At 44.1% G+C, this 26,178-nt stretch overlaps 1 protein-coding gene across 1 annotated transcript; it reads right to left on the bottom strand.

The window, feature by feature from the left end:
• Positions 1–2,024: 2,024 nt before the first annotated feature.
• On the bottom strand, positions 2,025–12,466 carry AP1S3 (adaptor related protein complex 1 subunit sigma 3). The gene is made up of 5 exons (XM_075507346.1): positions 9,399–12,466; positions 7,163–7,341; positions 5,827–5,935; positions 4,731–4,868; positions 2,025–2,500 (listed from the first exon to the last, which is right to left on the bottom strand). The coding sequence occupies exons 1-5, from the start codon at positions 9,465–9,467 to the stop codon at positions 2,465–2,467; spliced, it is 531 nt and encodes a 176-aa protein (XP_075363461.1). The 5' UTR covers positions 9,468–12,466; the 3' UTR covers positions 2,025–2,464.
• Between the last annotated feature and the right edge of the window lie 13,712 nt (positions 12,467–26,178).

The following is a 26,178-nucleotide window of genomic DNA, read 5'->3' as shown; positions in this document are numbered from 1 at the left end:
CCATCTATAGGCAAAAGCAACAGGAATCTGTAGATGTTTCTTAGAGGACGAATATAATTTAGCAGTTCTTCAGAGTGCTTTAACACGTACTTTCCATTTAACTGTGTAGCACAAAAACAGTTGGCACAACAGGCACACCATATTCAAATGACCTTTTGCACTAGGGCAAGGAAACCATACTAATTCCTTCACACTTCTCAAGCTGACACTGGATACATCGGTTTGGCAATGCTATTTATTTCAGACGCTATATTGATATGGCTGGCATAAGTACCCCTAGCTAATGTATTATTTTTTTCCATAATGAATTCTTCTTCATTTGAAATGAGAGATAAAGAAGTCCTACAGCTCTTCTCAGAATGACTGAAAAGACGGGCTTATGATATCCTTATTCATACCAAGAAATCTTCTTTTTGAAACTCCTATTTTGATATACTCCAGAATTCAAGCAACATGACAGTTATAAGAGTCAGAGAATCACAGCATGGCTCCAAAAAAGAGTAAAAGCAAATGAAACTACTGATGATTTCACTGAATAGAAGTAACTTATAAAAGTAAAGAGCGGAAAGAGCCTCTTTGCACATTCTGAAGTGGCTTCTTAATCAATTAAACACTCCACTTTAAAAAAACTTCATTTCAAACCATGAGAAAATAATATACAACTCATACAATTTCATTAATTTACTATTAAATTGAATGTCTTCAGAGCTATTAAAAGCCCTTCAGCAATTTCACTATTTTTTCAGTGCTGAAAGTATGCCTTTGACATCAATACAGAGAAAACAGATGGATAAAGTAATTATAAAAAGAGCAGCATGACGCTATGAACCAGCTTGTCACAGTTTTACTAACAGACTAGATAACACAGGCAGAAAAGTGGGCTGACAATTAGCAAAGTTGTCATGTTGTGTCGAAGTGCTCCCACCCTCCAAAAAAACCCCCCAAACCCCTCCCCAGGAAGATACAAACAGACTGGAAAGGAGGGAGCAATGAGAAAATTAGAATAAGCATGCAGGACATTTAAAGATTAGAAAAAATCCCTGAAGGAAAATACTGACTGTACATCCCAGAAATCAAAGAAAATACATGTTGAAGGGAAATGCAAATCAATGCTCGAATCATTCCGGCATATTTGTCTGATAACTTACCTAAGTTTTGTATAGGATAATTTCATGATTTGACAGAGACAAAACATCTAGCTATGAGTTATGGGCTAAGACAAATAGAATTTCTCCGAGCTTTGAATTCTGTTAAGGGAGGAAATAATCTCTCTAAGGAAGCCAGTTCAATCAGTTTATGGAGTCCAAATTGCACTGGCAGAAAGACAGGCAAGTTAACACACCTGGCTTCCCACACACAGCTACAATGTTTTATAACACGCAGTAGGATGCACAGCCCAGCTGATTCTTCTCCTCTCTACTATTCTACCCTTTTTCCCTTTGTGCAGCTTGCAGAGTTATAAAAGGTTGATTAAATTGTCCAACCTTCACAAAAATGGGCCACGTTCAACTAATAGAAAGCTGATCATCCCAATAGGTGTGTGAATTTGGGACTGGAAAACTCTACTGGGAAAGATGGTTATTGTGGATACCAAAAGATATAAGAGATGATCTTCACCCTAAAATCCCAAAGACTGATTTCTTCTCTTCAGGATATCTCGTGCTCCCAAGCTGCACACTTCCAAAGGTTGTAGCCTTTGTCCAGGTCCAGGGGATCTAGGAAGGGGACAGGAAAATGAGGAGAAAGACAGAAACAGGCCATCCGCATGCAGCAGCAAAAAGGATTCATTAAACCTGGGAGAAGCCTACCTCGACTCAGAACTGTCTTCCAGGTTAAATGGAGGTGTGCAGTGCGCTCTAGTAGCAGTTGGAGCAGTCTTATTAGCAGACTAGAGCAGAAAATAGGAGGAAGATAGTGAAAGAAAGGAGCTGGTCCAAAGAGGAGCATATTTCTTCTTATACTAGATGGGTTAATCTTTTCAAAACAAGCTTGTGAAATCAGGGCCCACAACCATTTGGCTTTTAGAAAAAATATTATTATTAGACCAGAATAATCATTGCATTCAAAATAATGGACATTTGTACAAAAGTAGAGTCATACAGTCAGCAGTAGACCAAAACTAGTAAAAATACCTCTTCAAAGTACTGTCAGAGTAACATTTTATGACTACAAAACCTGTAGCTAAAAGACATGGTACAAAACAAACGTTTAGTCCAGCAAGGAGAAGAGAAACTAGATCAAGGGTAATAACAACTCTGAGAAACTCATATGCAGAGTAATGCAAGTACAGAATTGTTAAACCCTGTGCTACATTAGCTGACCTTCATCTTCACCATTATACAAACAAACCCCTTTAGTTATTGGTTTTTGGTATTTCTCTGAGGATCTGGCACATTGGGAAGCAATTTCAGGAAGTGCATTTTACAGGTGCACACAGCAGTGCTCTCTCCAGGTAGTTTTAACATTAAAATGCAGGCTTGTTCATGTACTCTTCCACTGTCTGGGGAAAAAAAAAAAAGAAACGAACAGCTGATGCATTATGGAGCGGTACAGTAATATTCAAACAAACCCTCTTGTCCACTTTGAAGACAGTTGTAGTTTTGCATGGAATTAGATCAGATTAATTAAAATGTAGAAATAATTCTGCTTTAAAAAGCGTTAACAGCATTTTCGAATCTGATCTTCAAATCGCAACGTACCACAGTTGTGGCTAAACTCATCATGTCTAGCTGGCCTTCGTACATAGCTGGCTTAGTTTCATGTGCAAATGCCAGACCACTGTGAAAAACTGTTTGACTCGCATAGCGTGTCCCTAGCTAGTTCCACCAGCGTGCTGCTTCCTTCAGCACTGCAATGGATCCTTCACTCCCTAGGAAAAAATGAAGTAAATCCATCACATTCAACTGCTTTTGCCATTCCTGACTCAACGGTACAAGTTAGAGAAGAGAATTCCTTCAGGGTTCTGAATAAAGGTTACATATCTGTGCCCTGCAGAAAAACTACACAGGTGTTTATGAATGGAAGTGGAGTTTGCCAGCACATACTCTTTCCAATTTTAAATGTTAATAGTAGGTCATCTGTTTCCAATGTATTAGTGAAATAGAATAGATTTTTCTGTATTTATATATACATATGTATACATAAAATATAATTTTAGATTACATTCTTCTATTAAATAAATATCCTAGATATGTCTTAAACTATTTCTTAATATAATATCTGAGAAATTCTAGCAGTTAAACTGCAAGAGAGCAACAGCTGTATATAAAGAACCTCCAGATCATTCCGCAAGATGCAAGAGGGTTGAATGGAAAGCTTATGTAACTGCTACCTTAACTGCATTGTTGTACCTCAACAGGTTGCACATGTTGAATGTGCAACTAAACTTCTAAAGTTTAGTTCAACTAAACTTCTACGACAAGGTGACCCGCCTAGTGGATGAGGAGAAGGCTGTGGATGTTGTCTATCTAGACTTCAGTAAAGCCTTTGACACGGTCTCCCACAGCATTCTCCTGGAGAAACTGGCTGCTCATGGCTTGGACGGGTGTACTCTTCGCTGGGTAAAGAACTGGCTGGATGGCCGGGCCCAAAGAGTGGTGGTGAATGGAGTTTACTCCAGTTGGCGGCCGGTCACAAGCGGTGTTCCCCAGGGCTCGGTGTTGGGGCCAGTCCTGTTTAACATCTTTATCAATGATCTGGACGAAGGGATCGAGTGCACCCTCAGTAAGTTTGCAGATGACACCAAGTTGTGTGGGAGTGTTGATCTGCTGGAGGGTAGGAAGGCTCTGTAGAGGAACCTGGACAGGCTGGATCGATGGGCTGAGGCCAGTTGTATGAGGTTCAACAAGGCTAAGTGCAAGGTCCTGCACTTGGGCCACAGCAACCCCATGCAACGCTACAGGCTTGGGGAAGAGTGGCTGGAAAGCTGCCAGGCAGAGAAGGACCTGGGGGTGTTGGTTGACAGCCGCCTGAATATGAGCCAGCAGTGTGCCCAGGTGGCCAAGAAAGCCAATGGCATCCTGGCTTGTATCAAAAATAGTGTGGCCAGCAGGACTAGGGAAGTGATCGTGCCCCTGTACTCGGCACTGGTGAGGCCGCACCTCGAATACTGTGTTCAGTTTTGGGCCCCCCACTACAAGAGAGACATTGAGGTGCTGGAGCATGTCCAGAGAAGGGCAATGAAGCTGGTGAAGGGTCTGGAGCAGAAGTCTGATGAGGAGCGGCTGAGGGAGCTGGGACTGTTTAGCCTGGAGAAAAGGAGGCTGAGGGGAGACGTTATTGCTCTCTACAACTACCTGAAAGGAGGTTGTAGAGAGGTGGGGGTCGGTCTCTTCTCCCAGGTAACAAGTGATAGGACAAGAGGAAATGGCCTCAAGTTGTGCCAGGGGAGGTTTAGACTGGATATTAGGAAATTTTACTTCACTGAAAGGGTTACCAAGCATTGGAACAGGCTGCCCAGGGAAGTGGTTGAGTCGCCATCCCTGGAGGTATTTAAAGGACGTTTGGATGAGGTGCTTAGGGACATGGTATAGTGGTGGTTTTGGCAGTGTTAGGTTTACGGTTGGACTCGATGATCTTAAAGGTCTTTTCCAACCTATACGATTCTGTGATTCTGTAAGACACATTTGCATAACTAAGTACCAGAAGTGCTTAGCTGTATTTTAAGCTCCTGTCAAACAAGGAAGATGTAGGAAGATGAGGTGTTTGCCTTTTGCCTTCCTCTGCCTTACCTCCTGCAACATGTCACAGTCTTCTATGGCTTTCACTGCAGACCTCTTTGAAGTTTCTTGTACTTCTCCACCAATTATAAACTCATCAAGAATAAAATAAGCTTTTTCAAAATTAAAGATAATATCCAGCTCGCACACCTGCCAGAACAAAAGGACACCCCACATTTAAATCCCTTTTACAGCATTATAAGCACTACTGGGCCAAAAGTTGTCAAGATGATCAAATGTATTCAACATATGCACTCCTGTGGCAGGTAGCAGGGTGAAGAAAGATACTGTGTATTATGTAATATTGCAGCTTCTGCACATATTCTCTTCACATGTATAGCCTAGGCTTACAGCAAAGATATTCCACTTGTATTTTATATAATACACTACATTCATACTGGTTTTCAGAGAACAAAGCTGACTTCCTAGCCTACTAACCTTATAATAGGTCTTATATAGCACTTGTAATATGGGTTACATATGTTCACGCACAGTTCCACAGAGCAAGACAAATTCCCTGTCCTAGTGACCTTTCAGTCACCAACTGCTTTTTTGTTTTGAGGCAGTACAAACGTGAGTCATGGCACAGTGATTCAAATAAGAGATGAATTAAGGTAGTGGGAACAATTTTGAAAATATTCATAGAAAAGATGGGTCTCTTGTAGTCTTTAAAGACTTACTGAAAGACTTACTTGGACCTTCTTCAGGTCTTTTCTTTAAACACTTCACCTTTTTCCTCTTTATATGTCCTTAATTGTTAGACAATATTATGAAACAAACAAAACCACTATATCTGAAGATGTCAGGAGAGAGAATTAAAGTACTGTCACCCAGGGGTTTTTTAAGTAATTTTTCTCAAGCTTTCCCCTCAAATTCTATTCCAAGGCAGACATACAAAGCATCAAGATTAATTCGGGGGGGGGGGGGGTGGGGGGGCAGGGAGAAAGGATGGAAAAACAATCTTGTTATAGTTTCAGCACTATTTTATAGATTGAGAGAGTCTACAGGGCAAGTAGTGCAGATGGAAACACAAAGCAAAACAGCTTCAGATAACTGTTGGTTTATCAGGCAGCCAGGAATGCAGTTCATGGGAGAAAGTGAAACCTACGTTTCCGAAGTATCTGTCCAGAAGCTCTACGTATCGATGAACGACCTCTAGTGTCAGGAGCTCATTATCCTGGTCTTCTATTGCACAACAGAAATACAAACTAGCATACCTAGGGAAACAAAGGCAAAAACGTGAGAGTGAACAGCTGGATCCTCAGTGCTCTGCTCATCCCTTAGAAGTTATGCAAATGACAGTTAATGTCTATCTGGTCTATAAAAGAATCACTTTCATTCTTATAGTGTCCTAGAGAACACTTAAAAAGATCAGATAATTTAAACAAATTATTAATTTAATTAGAGAAACAAACTCCACCCTTGGCAAAGTGGGATACCTCCAACACTGGTCACAATAGAACAAACAGAAAATCAGTAGTACTTTAAGGTCTCCCTCACCTGCTGCAATAGCACTACAGTAAGTGGGGTAATTAAACTGCAGAATGAGTTACTGCTTTTTATTAAAAAATAAAAATAAATGCAAAAATAGAAGTGGAAGGACTTGCATCTCAGCAAGCCTGCTGGCTATCAAATAACTGAAAGTATTTTACATAGGGCCAGAAAGCATGAAACTGCTTAGACCAAACAATCTTCATAACTAACTTGCAGCAAAACTTTATGTTTAAATCAACCCAAGATGGGAGTAATGATCTACCTCAACTCTCTGGTGCTGTGGCTGGAGCCCCAACTTGTCACAGCATCTGGTCAGATGTTTACATCCATCACTTCACAGCACGGAACTCAATTTTTGCTAAATGGGAGATGCCACTTAATTTGTAGTGTGCTATACCCTAAGGCTACTTTTGTTTGCTACAACTTTACGACAATTAACGGGCAGTTAATGCTAAGCATCGTGTAACTGGGGACCAGTGATTTGTTTTGAAAATGAAAGAGGAATTAACACTTTCCAGAGCAACAAATATTTCAAAGACAAAATTTGACAAAATGTTGCAAGTGCCTCAGAACAGTTCCTGCAACCTCTGGAAGAGCCTGATAAAGCCCAGCACATGTCTCGGCAGGCTACCTTGGGGAATCAGAAGGAGCAGTGAAGCCTAAAGCCTTCTAACAGAATTTCAGCCACTAATACTTAATAGGTTACTCCCATTTTTCTCATTTGACAGATTGTACAAGTATTTTTCACCCCAGAATTTACCCTGTCGATTTGTCCAGGGACACTGTGCTGTTACACACAGTTAGATTGCCAATGGCAGGCTCCTACTAGCTTAGTCTAGCACTTAGGGCTTTGTTTGCTGTTTTTCTCAAAGTAAGCCTTTATTTTTCCTCTTCTAGCACGTGTTATTTATATGAATAGTAATTATATGTTCTCATAAGATTACTCACACCTTTTGTAAACAAGCTTGAGGTCTTTCCAGTCAACAAAACTACTTGTTTTTTGATTGCGAGACAAAACAATCTGAACAATTTCTCGAATGATCTTTTTCTTCTCTTTATCAGGTAGCGTTGTATACCATTTCTGAAGCCTTAATTTCCCCTGCCGACTGAACAGCAGTATAAAGTGTATCTAGAGCAAACAAAGCGACATGGTTAATGGTGGGGCCACGGCCAGAGAAGAGCACTCCTCTGCCTGATGCCGAAAATCTGCGAGATCTCCAGCCCTGGCATGACATTTGGATGTGGCGTCAGTGAGGTCTGGGGGAGGCTGAGCATGGGACCGGAGATCCCTCTCCTGTTTCCTCCCCCGGCAGCTCTCTCCTCCCTATGGGACCTCTGCCTTGCGCATCCCCTTTGCATCCTCTCCCACCCATCCTCCCTTACCTTGTGCAAACAGCAGCTTTGCTTCCCATTCTGCCACTTCCCTGGGGAACAGGAGGAGCACCACCACTTTGCAGCGCTGAGAAGAGGGCCCCAGCCCCTCCTCCAGCAAGACTAGACACCTTAGTGAAGGGAATAAAGACTTACGTGCAACAGGGCTAGGGAGATCAAGGATGCAGTGTGGCACAAGACTAGAAATATGAATACCTAGATAGTAATCACAATCACTAACAATTCTGGTATTGCACTATTTCAGGTCACAAACAAAGCAGCATGTTCCTAGAAGAGGCTATAAGGAGCAGAAGAAACCAACTACTTCGGAAGGGGACCTTGGCTACTTTTACTAAAGAAATCACCAGATTATGAAGCACAGATCACTGTGATGACAAAGGACAGACCTCTGACCAAGGATATTACATTACATAAAGCACGATATGTACACTGTTCTAAAATGTCAATTTTAAAGCTAGTCATAATTTTACACGGTTTGACCCATGATTTTTTCATGCTTAGTATTAGCAGTATTATTGAAATACAGAAGTGCTAGCTTTTAAATGCCAGTGGGCCTTTGGGAGGAAACTATCAATTCACATTTATACAAATACTTTTATTAGCAGGTTAAAATAACTGACCATTCTAAGACTTTAAGCAGTACAGTAACTCATCGACCCACAGCACGGAAATGGCTTTAAGAATGCTGGAAATCTATTTGAGGATGACATCCATCTCAACGGGACGTCCTCTGCTAAATGGAAAAAAAACCAACCCTACTGGGGATAGAGATGCTTCCAATGGCTGAAGACACTGTGAACTGCCCTGTTCTTCACAGGCATCCCCATCGCTTTCTCACCAGTACCAATGCTTGGAGGCCAGGGACTTGCAGGAAGGACGTCTAACCGTAGCCACAGCCATGTGCACAATGACAGGCACACTGCCACTTGCTCGTGCAGAGACAAGGCTTCCCCTGATGCTGGGAGGACCAGGGACAAGCATAGGAGCCTCATTTTCCTCACTTGCTCCCAATCCTTGCAAACTCCCAACAGAAGAGCTGGCAGGTCCCTTGCCACATCCCCATTCCCATTAGCCTAGCCTCACCCTTCCCTATAGCTTCGCAATCTACACCCTAATCCCTTCTCCCTTTTGTTTTCTATTCTAGCTTATTGCTGTACCTATACTTCCCCATCACTCCATCTCCCCAGTGAGGATTAAAGCTAATGTTCACAATTACTATCAAAATTACAATGCAGATTTCTGTAAAGACAAAATCATTCTACGCTCTGGTGAAGTCCAAGCAGAGAAGTGCATCAGAGAAGCGTCTACGTAAAAGAAGAGAAAAAAAAAAAAAAGCTACTGGATTTTAAACAAAGCATTCATTCATAATTCAGAACCATTCTCTAGCTATTAAGTCGCACAGCTGTTGAGTAATCCAGAGATAAGAGTTCTGACTATGTTGAGAAAGACTTCAAATGTGGGATCATTTTAGGGAAAGGTGGACTGTTTTATTCATATGTGCCTGTGGCAGGATCTACTCCTGGAAATATGGCTCTTGCCATCATTAGTCTAATGTGCTTGATAAAATTACAAGGATTTTGTAGCTGCCTTGTGTTGAGTCCTGTAATACTCTCCAGATGAGCTTGCTAAATAAAAACAATTACGCTGCTGGCAGTACACATGGCCTGATTACAATGAAGATCAAAGCACCATGTTCTTGCCTTTCTCTGTTCATATTACCAACTGGGTTTTGACATGGTAATATTCCAGCTGTCAGGATTACTCCTTCCCAGCAGATGAAGGGACAGTACTTACTGTCCATATACTTGTCCACTGAGAGGAGCTGGATGAATGAAAGACTATTTTGCTTGCTGCACAGCGCATTAACTCCAAAGCTTTTGTAAAGATGAGTGCATTTCAAAAAGCAGAGCATAGGTTCTGCAGATAGGAGCAGCAGGTCAGCAGGTGTCCATTTAAAAGCAATCAGGCACAGGTAGCAGCTATTTGACAAACAAATTTCCAAAAATATGGTGAATCAGATCAGAGAGGATGATCAGATTCGATTGAAAATGCAGGGAATTAGTCAATGAATCCCTATCAAAAGCTGACAGCATGTTCAGCGTAACAAGATCGTGCTGTTTGAGACATCCTCAGGGAGGAATATATTTGCCTGCAGTGCTTCAATAGGGAAAGATAATGAAAGGGTATTCTGGTTTAGGTTCAGCTGTTGGACCCCACAGACCTTAAATCTGAGTGCCTGCAAGTAATACATGTATCTCCAGGAGAGAAACCTTATCCCTCTAAAAGGCTGAACACCAACAAGCCAGGGAATGACTGTGAATATTACCACCATTTTCTGCTAATTAGTTTACTTCAGGATGTTATGCTTCACCTGCAGGAAAGTGAGCTGCTCTCCATTTAAAATTGCTTTGAAAACTCCACGGTTTCTTATAAAGATGCAGCTGATGTTTCACCACCACTTTCATGAGCAGAGGCAACATTCTCTGCAATCAGAAAATATGCATTAACGCTCTTAAATGCATCAAGATTCATACACAATCTTCAAAAATCCTATCTTTTGGGTCTCCCATCCTACACTGTTTCATATGCAGAATATAACTGCATACCTCATAAGGCAATTTTACTATTATAGAAATATATACAGCTAGAAAATAGATAAGAGCCTCTACTGTAGTCCACTTCTAATTTTACAGTCTGCAGCAAAATAGTGTATCCTCAAGCCGAGGTACCTATTACGGGCCAGCTAAGAGCTCCTGTAACAAAACGTCGTGTTAGAAAATTGCAGATACTTAGAAAATATTGTGGGTTTTTTTTTCTCTTTTGAATCTTCTCCCTTTTTCTAATTTCTAAAGTACATTCAATCTGGGGAACTCTCTAGGAGATAAATAATACTACATTCTCAAGAGGTTAAATGGCTTAATTCCTGTAAGCATAAGCATCAAATTGCTATAGACATTGTTGCATTCAGTTAAGCTTTGCTCTGCCCAGCCACACTGACATGATACAACACACTCCTCACTCTCATAGCTCTGTTCATTACAGCTCACTGGAAAGGTTTTAAAATAAACCTGGAAATGTTGAAGTACTGCACAAACACAAATCTAACAGCTCATCTGTTCCTTGCTCCTTGACTGTGAAAACACACTTGCTTTCCTATAGTGCCAATGACAAGATCTATGTTGATTAAGGAATTTTGGTTGGTTTCCAGCAGCCAAAATACAGAGGTAGATTATCCCGCAATGTTTTATTCACCTTTAAAAGTTCTAATTCCAGAGGAAAACAAAGGCAAATGACTTGCTTCAAGCAAAATACCTTTGAAGGAGGGTGCTTGGTTTCCTCTCCTACCATTCTAGGGTGTGCTGGCTGTGACTAACAATCACCAGACCCAGGGGCGATGCCAGAGAGAATTTTTAGGTCCAAGCCTGAGTGGGTCGGGATGAGGAGTGCAGTTCCTGTGAGCATCGGCTGCCTTCACATGCGGAGTCTGTAGGAGACAAGCTTTGGTCTGGAAGCTGAGTGTAATTTTATTAGCTTGTTTTACTGAATCAGACCCAACCACCTACAGCACTGTGCAAAATTATCTCCATAAACGTCAGTAAGTAGCCTAAATGACTGCATTTTATATTTGTAGGCCACTATTTTCTAGTTGGAAAAATAGTTTGGGTTTGTTTTTTTTTTTAAATCAAGCATTTAAACCAGATTTCTAAACCTGAACTCTATCCCCTTCTCATGCATCTCTGATCAATTGCAGCTGCGAGTTATATAACAGGTCAGAAAGTGTCGGGGCCTTCTGTTTTATCCAGATCTACAAAACTGTACCAGGATAACAAACACCACCCTTAGTTTCAGGGCTACAAAAAAATCAAATGGTAGACTTTGACATGAAATAATTTAACAGTAAATAGAACAGACATCAAAAATGTAAAATACAGGTGGTTTACATGTTCACAAACAGCAAATGTAAGAGAAATATGTAAAACTAACGCACACTGTGATTTTTTTCCATCTTCCTTGGGAGACCTTTGCCTCCTTTTGCTAATGGGCTGTCATCACCTTATAAGCAGCTCACCCAAGCTTGCCTCCTGGACTGTTCCCTGCCAAGACTGGAGGTCCCCTTCGGTGCAGCTTTCCCCTGTATTTGGCCATTTCACACCCCAGACTGATCAAACACTTTACAGTTGGCTCACTGGTTTCGAACTCGGATCATCTGTTGCTTTTACAGAGGTTTTAAAATTCAAGCTCATCTGTACCGCAACATTTAGCATGACTGTCTAAAGGACTCCAGACTATATTCCATTACATACAGAACAAACCACCTGTAGGGATATCGAATAAAGATGACTACACGGGAAGACAAAGCAGCTTTCCTGACTCCCAGGGGCATTTCTCCAGTTTACTGTCCAATGACATAAACATGTAAAAGATGCCACATTTCTTCCTGCGAAGTGAACTCCAAGGGTCGATGCAGCGAGGCTCTAATTCACCCCACTGTGAGAGGAACGTGTGCTAGAAATGCTTCTCCCCTCCGTAATTCAACCTACATAACATTTGCCGACTGGTTTCAAACGCGTTCTGCGGCATCTGGCTGCTCCAGGTCCCTCGATGGGAGAGGAGGACAGGGAAACGGGAGGACTGCAAGAAGCCTAAGGGGAGGGAAGGCAGAAGAGGAGATGGTGGCTGGAAGACTGCGAAAAGCGAGCGTCCTTCTCTTTCCTGGCTGCTTGGTTTGGGCAAGGATTTGCTTGGCTATACAGCTCTGTCACACCAGCAGCACTGGGTTTAGACTCTGCTTCGGCTGTAACTCGCCAAATTCAGTTAAGGCCCTCCCAAATCCAAGTCACCTTTATAAAACAGAAAGATTCCTGAAGTTCACAAGTTAAGTAAAATTTGCAAATTAGGAATTAGTATCCTAAAACAGACAGCTTGGCAGAACTCAGAAACTCTTAAGTTTTCCTTAAAAACTTTCCGTTTAAGCCTGCTGCTGCCAGTAGGGCAATGGGCAATACATGACATGCTAATAAAGAAAAACTCATGGACCACATGAAAAGGAAAGTGGGGTGCAAAAAGCCACACCTTCAGCTGCTGACGTGACAACGGCTGCTGACAGAAGCCTGGGGAAAACCAGACTGACTGGCTGTACCTGGTGGAGACTGGTGGAGAGGAAGCAACTTTTTAACATAAAGTTCTCTTTTAACTTATTCTGACTCCCTTGAAGCCTGCTTGATCTTCTGGCACTGTTTGAGTCTAGCTGAGTTCATATTCTGCTTATCCTTTACTATTTTTCATTCTTTTCTCCTATGAAAGAATCTATTTCCCAACATAGACAGCTGTTCAGAATTTTTCTCATTAGTATTTATTTTTACATCACATCTGAAAAATGAACCAAACCTACTTTCATTTGTTTCTTTTGAAAAGTATGAACATCCAAATTATTCCAGCCATTAGCTGATTTTTTTCTCCCAAACATTTGAAGAATAAAAAATTCCTTTTAGTTTTTGCTTTGTTTAGTGCTTTTTTTGGAGGGAGGGAAGTAAATACTGAAATTAAAAAAAAAAAAAAAAAAAGAATAGCTATACTGTGAACACACAGACAGTTTGCCAGGCATTTAGGGTGAAATGAGAAAGACGTACTGAACGGACAACTATTGACCTAATGTATTAACAATCTAGCCACATCAGGAAGAGACAGAATAACAACACACTGAAGTATAGGTATTGTGGTATTCTGCTGCTGCACAAAGTCCCCATCTGGCTACTGACCTTTAATACATACACTCTGGGGTTTTAGGGACTTTTAAAGCAATTACGTAGAATCCAAAACAGGCTACTTTATTAAAAATATTAATTTCCTTACTTATTTATTCTGTTACTAAAACTTTTATTCATAGCAGCACAGAAGCTGACAAATATGTTTGTTAAATACTGTAGAATCTCAGCTTTAAAATTTAAAACACGTATTTAGTTTGTATGATGTAAGCAAATAAGAAAAAAGAAAATAAGTGAAAAAACAGCAACACAAAAATACTGAAGTAGCGTATTGCTGCCTAACTGGCACAGAATTCTTTCTCGCTTAATCTCCATTAGGAACATTTCTGAACAATTTCCCCTAAACAATACATCCAAAGTCCGTGCAATAAAAGCTGTGCCAGATCATTACAGGCACACGTGACTATAGTTACACATTGATTTTATGTTTTTCATGATGCAGAAGTCACCTGTATCTTATCACTGAAGATTTTAAATTGACCAGCATACTAGCATTTAAAGGATATTTACACCATATAGTATTGATCCAGCCAATAACCTTCTTGATAGCCTCACTTGAGTTAAATAAAACTATAATCAAAACAGTATAGCTGAGCTCAAGTTCTGAACCAAGAATGTCTTGAGGCTCCTCACTTCTGATCCCCACCTAAGGATCAGAAAACAAAGCTCAAGGAAGCCATAAGTGCCCCACAAGCTCCCTCCAGCTCTGCTCCTGCTTATCGCTGCCTCTAGCAGGTCTAGTCCTCCTGACTTTGGGTCATTTCTCATAAACCGGTAGCATTCCTTCAACAACATCCTCCCTACAGTACAGGCACGCTTGTGCCTCCTCCTCGCAGGCTGCCGGTGTCCCATGAACAGCAAAGCCGGGTTTCCAGAGCCTCTCCAGAGAGGAGAGACAGCACAGCTTTCCAAGATAGCTCCTAAGACGTAGATGCAGGCAATGACATCCAGATTTTACAGAGGATAATTATTCTCAGTTTTCTTAAATGAGTGCTTTTTTATTCCTGCAAGTGGAATTGCTCCAGTTTCTAGGCAATAAGCAAGAAGAGATCCAGACAGGGAGTTTGCATAAAACCTGCCTCAAACTTTGCAATTTGAGAGCAGGCCAGTTACTGCACTACAGCCGTGTGAACCAGAGAGACGGCACTCACATCTTCAGTCTTGGCTCTGGGGACAGACAGTTGCAGGGATACTAGCTGGCTGACCTTATAGAAAGCAGCACAATTTGAAGACATTCAGAACAATTATTAACTAGGCATTCACATCCCTTCTGCCTCCCGGGCTGGGCTCTCAGAGGTGTTTTTATTTGTTTATACATTTTTTGGGTGGCAGTGGAAATCTTCATTAGGTTACCATAAGGAGAAGGAGACCAGGGAGAGGCTGAACAAGCTGCTGAGAACTACCCCTAATTCACTATAGCCCCAGTGTACTTTACAGTCACAAGCAGCCATTTTCCCAGTCTGTTCCTTTTACACCTGGTGAAGAAACAGAGCTAAAATCTAGCCCAATGGACTCTGGCAAAAGGTGCAGCCTCTTTTATTCTCATTTCCAGTTTGTCTTATCAGGTATTTGCAAAGCCCTGCTATGTGAAGGCACTGCAGTGCCTTTCCCCTGCCTCTGACCTTTCAAGGAGGAAAGTTACAAAGCTTTGCTCTGGGACAGGGCAGACACACCAGAAGGTGATGAGTTTCCCCAGCTCCTCCGCCAGCTGACAGATAGTGCTTCAGCCCGGGGACACCCGTGCCTGGTGGAGCAGGAACACTGCAGGTCTGCAGCAGCCTCACACCCATTCCTCCAGCTCCCAACACGGATGCTTGTAGAAAACCTGAGCTCTGGAAGGACCGAAGATATGTGAGTTAGGATCACATTTGTGAATGACTGTGAAAAAGCACGGGAGTAATTTTTTGGAAACACTGAAGCATTTCATTTAGGCATTTTCAATAGAGAAATTATCAATTTTCCCTTTTAAAATGGCATTTTTTCATTAAGGCAGAAAACCGACATGGATTTAATAACCTAAACATAAAAGAAGCAACCATTGTTTACAGAAGGAAGGGCCAGAGCACACGATCTCACAAAATACTATATGTTGGCGCAAAATTTAGCCTCCAGAATGAAGAAGTGGACCAAAAAATTAATTCTGCTATTCATCCGGGTCTTGTCATGAGACTTGCAGGAAAGGAAATGCCTGAGGTACTGCCCCTTCCCCATCCCCATCTCCTGAGCCTGGTGGCTGTTGAGTTGTGAGAGTCTCATGTAGCCATTCCCATGGCTTTTCTAGAGCTCAGAGCAGACAGGCAGGCACTCACGCAGCACTTCATGTGCTCTCCTTCCAGCACAGAGCGTTGCAAGACAAAGGCACAACATGGTAAATGTATGCATTTTCTTCAAACAGAAACGATTCCATTTCTCATTCCTTTGCGGTTTGTATCTATCGCTCGCCTCGGGGGACTAAGCAGAGAGGTGATGCCCATACAGGAGTTCCTGTGCTGGTTAATGAGCCATCGAGAACTGCAAGTGTCTGAGCAAAACTACCTTCAAGCTCCAACAGCAAGCAGCATCTTGACAGGCATCTACTGGCTGCTGAAAAGGGATTTTAATGCCCTCCCTTCTCAGGTCTGAACAGAGGACAGCAGATGGACATCCTACACAAATTCAGCAAGTTAGAGAAGAAAAAAAAGACTGGTGCATAGAGTACCTGGGGTTATGCCTGTGATATTGAGAAACATAAATCCAGGACATACAAGGCCAGAAAGACATGTCTGGCTAGAAAGGCACGTCAAGCCTGCCTTCAAACACACAAATGTAAATTTTATTTTCCCATCCTACCCCAGTGACTCTGCATACTATATTCCTACTCACAAATGAAATACCATTTGTGCATGACTGGATCTTGCACCTCTCAACTGCAACATCTGCAAAAATGCAGAGGCTCAGAGGTGGCCACTCAAGAAAGCATACACCCAAAGCAGCCAAGTAAATGTAGATGACAGCCTGTAGCAACAGGACAGTAGGGAAATGAATGGGCAGGAATGGTCATTAGTAGCTGAGCATACGTGATACAGAAATAATTATTTTTAGAGGAGCAGCACGGTTTTAATTTAGGCATCACTGGAAAGACTACAACTGGCTCACACACATGCCTGATGTACATGCCAAAGCATAAATCTTGTAAGTACTTTGGGGAGGAGCAGCTCTACCAGCCCTCCCTGATCCATCAGCTTCCTCAGTACTTTCATCGTTTTGTCCCTTTGCTGCTCTTGCACATAACTGATGCCTTCAGAAGGCAGAAGGTCTACGGGATTTTGAAGTAATTAAAGATACAGAAAAGCAGCAAACATTTTACATGGTCCACATGCTTGGCAGCATTTTCTTACCTCCTCCTAGCCCCGGCTGCCCATTACCCCTCCAGCCCTCTTCCTGCATTTGCCTACCCCAGATGCCATGGCTTTCTCCAAAGCCCTCCAGGCACTCCACATCCTAGTAACTCCTGGCTCCGAGACATGCCTACAATTTCCTTATTTGTGAGTGAAAATATTAAAAAAATGATTTAAGCAAAGAATCAGCAGATGATCTACCATAACATTTTTTTTTTGCTTTCCAGAAATTAGCTTACTACCCAGAGACAGTAAAGCGTGCATCGCAATTACTGCATAGCCAGCCAGTCCAGAGCGGTCTCTAGTATAACAGTGACAGTCTGTAATGACAGTGAGTACTTGAGAGAGAACATCCAAAACTGGAAGAGGATCACATCAACAGTCAGACATTACAGACTTCCTGAGAAGAACTCTAAAAAACATTTTTCCTAGCAAATCCCACACAATGGTATTCAAAAGTCCAACTGAATGACAGGGAGTAACTGAATACCAGATTATGGATCACCCCCTGAGCAGTACTCTGATCTGAGAAGCTTCCAGAAGGGAAGAGCGTAAGTTACAGGGCATGTGTAAAATCATTCTGGTAGTCCTATCTCCAGGAACCACAGGTTTAAGGATTCAGGGCCAGAAACTGGATCCAGACAACCCACCTGTGGACCCATCCTCTATGAACTGCTTAACTACTAGGACACCCACAGCACCCTTGGCAGTGGATTTAAAACATTCATCTACACTGTGTGAAAAAGTATTCCTTTTGTTTTCTTTACATTTAGTGCCTAAAAATTTCACAGGAGGTACCCTGAACTCTTGTAGCAACCATTCTTTACAGCGTTCATGCATTTCTATCACTTCCCCTGTAGTCATCTCTTTCCAAGCTGAAAAGTCTGTCTACTCAGGATCTTCTAAAAAGGATGCCATTCCATTACCATTATCTACTCCTAATAATCTACTCCTATCTACTCTACACTAATAGTTCACTACAAGATAAATAAACAAAGAAATACCACACAGACTTTTTTTTTCCACGTAGAATGCTGCCTCAGACAACAAGAATAATTTATTTGTAATTTTCTCTCCTTCCCTCATCTGTTCTAATCCGCTGCGCCTCTTGTCTTTCAGAGGTAAATGCCTAAAGGCAAAGTTCATCATCTTTGCTAGGCCAATACACAGCTGTACCACAGAGTAGAAAAAAGCAGTGATTCTTCAAACTGTAGATGGTAAATTCTGTGCAGCATTGAAAACATCTTCTGCAGATCTGTGTCTATTTTAACAATTAAGGGCACTGAGACTGTTGGGGAGGTCAATATTCAGAATAGCTGAGAGTTAATTTCCAAACACCAGGCAGGTGTCGGCAGCTGCAGTCACTTCAACTAATATTTCCACCCAAGCTTCTAGATCAGTGACTGATATCAAATGTCTTGCTAAGTGGAAACAGTGCTTGCCAACTCCTTTTCTATTCAGGCCAAGTACATTTTTAGAGCCCCTGTGCTCAATGGGATTCTTTTGATCTTTCTCCAGGGTTTCAGATCATGCCCACAAGTACTAATTTTTCTCACTGTACTGATGAGCAGCACAGGTAGGAGGCAAAAGCAGGCCCTTTACTAAGCAGGCACCAATTTTGCACTCAAAGCTATGCAAGCAGAGCCATGTACTGTCATGAAAGTAATACTGATAACACTGAGGTGGCAGTAAGATCAAGGTGTGGCAACACTTACAGGCAGGAAAGACTAGAGCAACACGTGTCCTTGGGGAAACGAATCATTTTCTCCTGTCTGCTCTCTCCCCGCTCTTCGACTTTGAGACAGCAATCCTTCAGGACACGTTTCTCTGCTGCACCCATATACGTCAGGGAGCAGAATTTAGTCTCTTTTCTAAAAAGTCTTTTTTTCTTTTTAACATGTTGCAAAGCAGCAGCCAGGCAGCAAAGCTGTCTTTCTCAGCAGGATGTGAAGTTAGTTTTGCTAAACAGACTCTTTCCTGAAACTTCCCTGGAAATCTGCAACAGAGCAAACAATTGCAACAACCCCCTTGCTAAGACACGGCACCGTGTGCACAAGTACCTTCCATTCAGATCTCAAAACACAGGAAAAAGGTGGCAAGCACAACTATGTCATTCCAAACCGGAGGAACCGATCTACAGAGACTTTAAATGACCTGTTGAAAGTTCTTCGCTCGTGAGCCTGAATAAGGCTTATTCTTGGTTTGTAACCCAGTAATCCTTATTTCTTGACACGTAACCCAGTATAACAACCCCTTCATAGAGACTGGATGACAGACAGAGGAATTTTAAGCGAAAGAGTACCCTGCCAAAAGCACCCTTTCATCAGCACTGCTTCTACAACAGGAGAACATGGTAAGCTGACAGCACTAGTTAATGTAATAATGCCAGCAAGGGTTTGTATTATGACCTCAGAAAAGGAAAAAAAAAATTAATTGTAAGAATGCACACTCACCTTATAAAATTATAACAATCAATACAGCAGACAGTCTCCAAATTGTCAATAAGCAGCACTATTGTAAGCAGCGCTCCCCTGGGACCATCGTGAGTGCTTTGAAAACTGGCATTTGTGAATGCATGCATCAGGGAGAGTTCTGAGATCAGCTTCCCTGAAATCACCTCCCATATTTACTGACCTTCAAGGGCAAAATAGGAACTCCAGTCGTTTACATAAGCTTTACTCCAGGGAAGTAGATATGTAGGGCTGTCTCGGCGTATAACCAGAAAGGTTATATCTATATGGGGACTTAAGGTGTGGAGACTGCATTGCCATCTGTAAATTTATTACTGTGCATATTCTATTTGCAAATGTAATAACAGGTACACCTTACTAAATACACTAGACTAACATATATTTAGCATTCTGGCTAAACCACTGAAAAGAAACAACATAGCTCTGCCTTTGAGGATAGAGACAAACAACAAAACTTGGCCTCTGACAAAGGAGTTGAGAGACTTCTGTTCAGCTGCAGATGCACACAATAGGCAAACTGTGCAAGACAGCAGCTCGGGGCATGCTGGCAGAACCTGCCCCAAGTCTGAATTATCAAGCAGCGAGGTGGTTTCTCAATTAAGAGTCATCATTGACCATCCTACTGCTTGAGAGCCCGCAGTCCTCCTTGGGGAAAATCTAGCCATTATTCTGAGGATATTGGTCATCACACGTAACAAAAGAGAATAACCATGGCAACCTTTTCTGATCCCAGCAAACAACCACCAAGCACAGCACTGGAGAGCCAAAGGGTCTCCCTCCCAGGATCCTTCCTGTCAGCCCTTTAACCTGAAGGGCTGCTGCCCGCTTCCAAGCTAAAACAAGCCACTGCTGCCGTATCTACCCAGCCGTGGAGCCGGCTCGCACACGTAGACTGGTTGCCAATAGACAACGTACAAGGAGGAGAACCAGACCCATACGCTTGCTCACAGACGCATTACTTGATAGAAAGGCAGAGCTAAGCTCCTACAACCCCATGAGACCGGGCAGTAGAGCAGAGGCACCCGAGCTGGAGGCAAGGCTGCCGCCCAAGCTCTCCACTTACCCGGCACCAGGGAATACACATGGGGAAAAGCTCTTCCCAATGCTCCCATCACAAGGAAACCCACTGCCCAACACTGCCCCGCTTTGACACCAGAGCCAGCCCAAAGACACAGATCCATATGAAACCACATTCCATCCTCCAGGCACTAGAACCGACTCGAACCACAGCTCCTCAAGTTACAGGAAGACTTTATAAAACCTCTCTGTAACAGCCTTGTTTTCCTGGTTGGCTACGACAGGCCGTCAGCGTGACCCAAGCTCACCCCAAGGGTCAGAAGACAGAAAAGAAAAGAAAAGAACATAACTTTCATTTCCTCAAAACAGGTGCAAACCTTGTTCAAACCTGCTTGGAAATAGCATTTCTGCTTCTCGGAGCAGCCAGCACAGCCCTAGCAGGCAGGCTAGCATGCGCTTTCTAAAAAACATATTTTACCTCCATTTAAAGCCAACTCAGATTATTCCAGCAGAGGATTTTAACAAAAAAAAAAAAATCCAAGTTTTTCCAGGGCCAGGCACACAAACGAGCCGCTGGCGCTGCGTTTCGGGGTCCACCCCCTCCCCAGGCACACCGAGACAGGGGCACTCGGATGGCAAAGGCCACCGCAGAGCGGTTCCACCTTTGAGCCCACCTCCGCGGGGACTTCGCTTTTTCAGGCAGCGCGCAAACATTTCTGTTTGCTTTAGGCTCTTGGCAAAGCAACGTCCAGGCCGGCCCCCCGCGGAGGGTCTCCCCCCGGCCAAGCCCCGGGTCTCAGCTCCGGGCGGGGGAACCCGGTCCCCGCGGGTCTAAGGGGAACCGGGGCAGCTCCGCTCCGCCCTGCCCTGCCCGCCGCCAGCCCCGGCGGGGAAGTCCAGAAAACGCGCCCGTCAAGGGGGGGTGGGGGACTCCGCCGCCGGCCCGGCCGCGGCACCGGGGGCGTGGAAGGCGGCTGCGGCGGGGCAGGGGGCGGCTGCTCCCACCCGGCCCCGGCGGAGCCCGGCGGTCCCGGCCCACTTACCATGGCGTGGCGGCGGCGGCAGGCTGGGAGCCGGTCCGGCCCGGCTGGCTGCCGGCCGCCTCCCTCCCGCCCTGCCTCCCTCCCCGCCCCGCGCCAGGTGAGGCCCCGGCCGCATCGCGCCTTCCCACAATGCCCCGAAAGGGAACTCCCCGGGCGCCTCTTCCCCGCCGCCGCCGGGCAGGGGCTCCCGGCGGGGTCCCGGGGGCTCGCAGGGGGTGTGCAGCGGCCAGCCGGCCGAGACGCCGGCGTGGAGTGTGGGAGGGGGCTGCGAGGGGCAGCGAGCAGCCCGCGCTCTTCCGCCGGCACGGTGGGCAGAAGGCGGCCCCGGGTGCCGGCGGCGTCGGGCGTTCCCGGCCGCGGCCTGGTGGTGAGAGACCGCCGCCGGAGGCTGTCTGCCACCGCTCCCCCGTCGTCTGCGCTCCTGGGAGAAGGGAAGCAGAGCGTGGGCAAAAGGGCAGTTTTCTGACAGAGAGACGGTACAGCTGCGCGTCCGCGGCAGCGTGCCCATGGCAGCGTGGCCTCCCTGGTGGGCGGCTTCCCCGCAGACCACTCGTTTCTGGGGAGCAAAGGTGCCGACGGCAGGCGGGGGCCGCAGAGACCCTGTCCGCACACGGGGTGACCCCAGCTGGCACCCTGTACGTGCATTAAGTGCTCAAAGGGCACCCTTCTTGCCACAGTGAAACCTGAGTTTAATAAAAACACAGTTCATGTCCTCCATTGTGGCTCTTGCTACTCCCCTTCCAAGCATTCATACCCTAAAGACGCGCTGGTAGAGCTACAGGCATGATTGCTCTGCAGCCTATCTCCATCAAAATGAAACTCGGATAGTTCAAATACCTTAAATGGCTGGGCTTTGTTAACCTGTGCTTTTTGATGGAGCTGGATAAGAGAGCAAGACAGGAGTAGCTCGGCTGGTAGATCGGCAAATCCTTGTAACCTCTGGCAGGGATTTGCCGATAAGCAGCTGGTGCCAAAAGAATGTGCAACATCCACAGACTCGGCACTTGAATCAAAACCTCTAAATCCAGGCCTAAGGCTTCTCAAGCTCTTACCAGGAGTCTGATCCAGATGCAAACTACCACATGAGCATAAAATGAGAAAACTTTGGACGTTTAAGACCCGTGTTTGTAGTCTAAAGGAGAGACATTCCCCAGCGCACAGCATGCATCTAGCCCTGAGCACAGTTGTGTCCGGATCCAGGATATGGCTCCCATCTGCTCTGGGCAGAGCTGTGCCCTGCTCATGCGCGCAGTGCTAGATGCATCTGAGTCATCAGTGAGAAAGGGAAGTCCGAAGGAGCTCAGGGACTCCAGGGGACACTGTGGTGTCAATGGCTGACACTGGTGGAACCCTCTTCAGCCTCTGGCTTCAGCAAAGGGGGAGAGGTCCCTTGGTCAAAAGCAATTGTGCCTCCATGGCTGAGAGGGCAACTGGGCTGAAATCCACTCCCGGTTGGAAATGCTTGTTTGCAAGAGTAGAAAGCACATGCGGGGTGCGCTCCTTCCACTCATTTGACAGTGTGGAGGTAATTTCCACATTTCCCTAAGCATGCATGACCCTACTCCTCTCTGCCCTCCGTAAGCTTCTATTTGGTCTATATAGACACGCTGTTCATAGAGCCCTTCATTGGTGCTTGCTCAGTTCTGGTTTCTGTATGTTCCAACCCTGTCCTGCCAAGCAGCACGACGCATGCTGCGCTGTGATGCTGCCAGCTGCTGAGTGCTCTGGTTTCATTTCTGGAGCGCACAACACAGGAAGTACGAGTCCCAGCTGCCTACAGATCGCACTGATACTTCATCTGCTCGCTTGCCTCTGGCCCCTGTGGCTTCCTGAGTACACAGCCCAGGCCCATAAAGCAGTACTATCTACAGACCACATGAACGTGCCTGCCTTTTACTGCACAGCTGTGGTACAGCACACGCTGCACCACGCTGCCAGACAGCACTGGCCTCGCTGGTTTTGCTGGGGCACCATCTTGCCTTCAGTGAGCCTGCCAAATACGTGCTTACAGTTATCAGCATCTGTTTAAGTAGACCAAAACCTTTTGCTAGATTCTCTGAAAGATAGCTGGGATGAGTAAACAGGCCACATGAAGTGCCACAGTACCCATGCTGCCTTCCCCGCAACCACAGTCACGCTCCTGTCCCTTGCAGCCCCCAGCTCTACCTACTGTGGCGTATGCAGAACAAGAGAGCTGGCTCTGCACTGAAACCCCAAACATTCCTCACTGTTGGTGAACAGGGAGTGTCCATAGATACCACTGCAGCATTGGGAAAGCCACATCTCTGTGAACGCTCAGAACTGGATTTGTCTAACATGCAAGAATGTGGACACCACACTGCAGTTGTACTACAGATGTGGGGCATCAACACTTTCATCTCCAAAATTAATTCAAAATTAAGGGATGAACATTCCCCTCAATCCCTAACCCCTCACACCCCCCTCAAAAAAAAAGTTTCATGAAAACAAATCTGTTCAGTGGCCTACATTTTACCGAGCTATGTAATTCACTCCGGTGATGGACAATAATATTTTTTTACTTAACAACCATTTCCCAATAATCTTACTTTTCTATGCAAAGGCCTTACCTAATTAGGCCCACAAATTCAAGAGAACTAGCCTGCTGCTTTTGTGTTTTTGCAAGTACATCAGAAAAAAAAGCAGCAGCAGCAAACACATCATGCATACAGTACACATTAACAGCAGTGGCCAACATCAGCCCATTATAGCCAATCTTGCAGGTTAGCAGAGGGAAGAATTTTGCTGCCCTACAGAAACAAGGCTGTAGATACAGGATCATGCCTAAATTAGATGCTTTCCAGCACAGAAAGCCAGGCTGTACTTAATGACTGGCTAACTAGAAGTGGTAAGGAGTTGGAATTCTCCCCTCCCGGCCTCTCCACCACTAGCTCTGTGTGCCTGCATAATGTTATGATAAAGAAGATAGCTCAAACTTCCCAGGTAGGAACTACTGATGGTAATCAGTGTCACACAGCAATGGGAGCAGGGGGAGGCAGCTGTGGCACACAGTTGTGCCAGGTGGACTGGTGGGGTCATCTTATGCCAGAAAAATGCCATACCATGGACTCCTTCGGGTCCTTCCCTTAGGTCCAGTTAATTAAATCTGAACACAAAAGCTTGCAAAGTAATGCAAATTTATTTCTCTAACTCAAAATGGGCTGCGAAAGGCTTTGAGACCTGTCTCTTTTGGCTTCTGTCTCTACCTAGAGGAAAAGGTTCATATTCCTTTCTTGAGGGCCCTTTGAAAAGGCTTTTAAGTGAGGCAAGCAGCTTTTTACTGCTACTGGATATTGCATCCTCTTTGCTTATGTTCCACTCTTCTAGCAGCCTATCACATTCAGAAGTAGAAATGTTCACACCAAGATTTACAGCGGATTCAGTGAGCCTTGTGTGCCTACAGCTGCTGGTAAGAGCTTCTCTAGCTCCTAGGTATAAGTTTTGGTGAGTTTGGACATTATTTATTTGAAAAGAAGTCATTGCTAAAATGTCAGATGCCACAGACTGATGGAGTCCTAAACCTGCAACAAGCTTTATCTTAGGCCCTCCTAATCTCTGCAAGCTTTATGGACTGCAGAAGCTAATCCTGGACCATGTAAGTAAAGCTATACATTCACTAATGATTTACAATTGATTGGGAAGTTACATTCACGTACATTTCCAGGGAAACAAACAAATCCTGACAGCTCCAATTAAGAGACACAAACCACTGTCTAAAGAACAGCAGGGAGAGAACAAAATATAACATTCTCACTTTCTTCTAAAAAACTGCAAAAAATTTCCTTCTGAAAAAAACCCCACCTTTTTATTGCAGAAGGAAGCCTTTTTACTGACATCGAGTACCACAACAAATGAAGCAGAACACTGGCCATTTATACTGATTCTAGCCAGCACACGCCTTGGTGTCATTTTTCAGCAGCTGAACTGAGCTGCTGCCAGGCACACAGAGCCACAGACTACTTCAGGTAAGTAGTCCTGTGCAAACCAAGGAGTTCAGGCTGATGCACGCTCCACTTGGTGATTTTACAGAAGACCTGCTGTGCAGGTTTTTTTCCCCTTGATACTAGGTCCATAACCTAGTTAAATCTAGTTAAAGAGAAAACTTTAAAAGCCCAATCTAAATTCAGCTGCAGGAGGTAGCTTTTAATTGCACTTTGGATCAATAGAGAAGCAATCTAACACTTGCTCTTGGTTACTAGGCAGGGGTTTGTACTTTTCCAGACAATTTTCCCCCGCTTTTCATATGTTCCCTTTTCCTTATTTGCTCACACAATCTGGATTCTCCACAATTCAAGTGCAGAACAAAGCATTCATATCCCTAGAGAACATATCGAATTACACATCTGTGCCACAGATTTTGGTACCTTATCAGCAGCAATAACGTGTTCAGCAAGTAGTCCCAACATTTAAGCAGTTTAAAGTACTACAAAAGTGTTAAAAATAGCAGTCGCAAATCCTTTTAGCCTGTACTGAAGTGATAGGTGTACACAAGTACTTAAAGGGTGTCAAGTAGCATTTTATTTCATTTCCCAGCTGTACTAAACTAAGAGCAGCCCAAAAGGTAGACAGACATTAATAAAGCTCCATCCAGAATTCTCCTACGAAGAGAAAATGTGTTATTGTAGCCCTCTTGTGTTCAGTTGGGCTAACAGCTATTAGATCCATAGCATCGTCCTTACGACCCCTTAAATCAAGGCTCTGCATGCTTTAACCACACTGCCATTCAGTTCTTTGCCTTCTCCACCTTCCTTCAGTTTCTTTTATGTTTTTCCTCTTTCCATCCTGGTTGTAAAATCTAAGCATATTCAGACCATGCTTCTGAAACAGCAGAGTGCTCAGCTGGTATATTCACACCATAAAACAAGAGAACTGCTGTTCTGGAG

This window comes from Mycteria americana, chromosome 7 (assembly GCF_035582795.1).
Source record: "Mycteria americana isolate JAX WOST 10 ecotype Jacksonville Zoo and Gardens chromosome 7, USCA_MyAme_1.0, whole genome shotgun sequence".
Lineage (NCBI taxonomy): Eukaryota > Metazoa > Chordata > Aves > Ciconiiformes > Ciconiidae > Mycteria > Mycteria americana.
Note: the sequence above shows the minus strand (reverse complement) of the source record. Positions and strands in the feature narration are given on the sequence as shown.

Coding starts and splice junctions, on each gene's coding strand:
- AP1S3 (XM_075507346.1), bottom strand. CDS start 9,467: ATGCGCTGTGCAGCAAGCAAAATAGTCTTTCATTCATCCAGCTCCTCT. Junction 7,342..9,398: donor AGTGGACAAGTATATGGACA/GTAAGTACTGTC, acceptor TGTTTGCTCTAG/ATACACTTTATACTGCTGTT. Junction 2,501..4,730: donor ACTGTGACATGTTGCAGGAG/GTAAGGCAGAGG, acceptor TTTTTTCCCCAG/ACAGTGGAAGAGTACATGAA.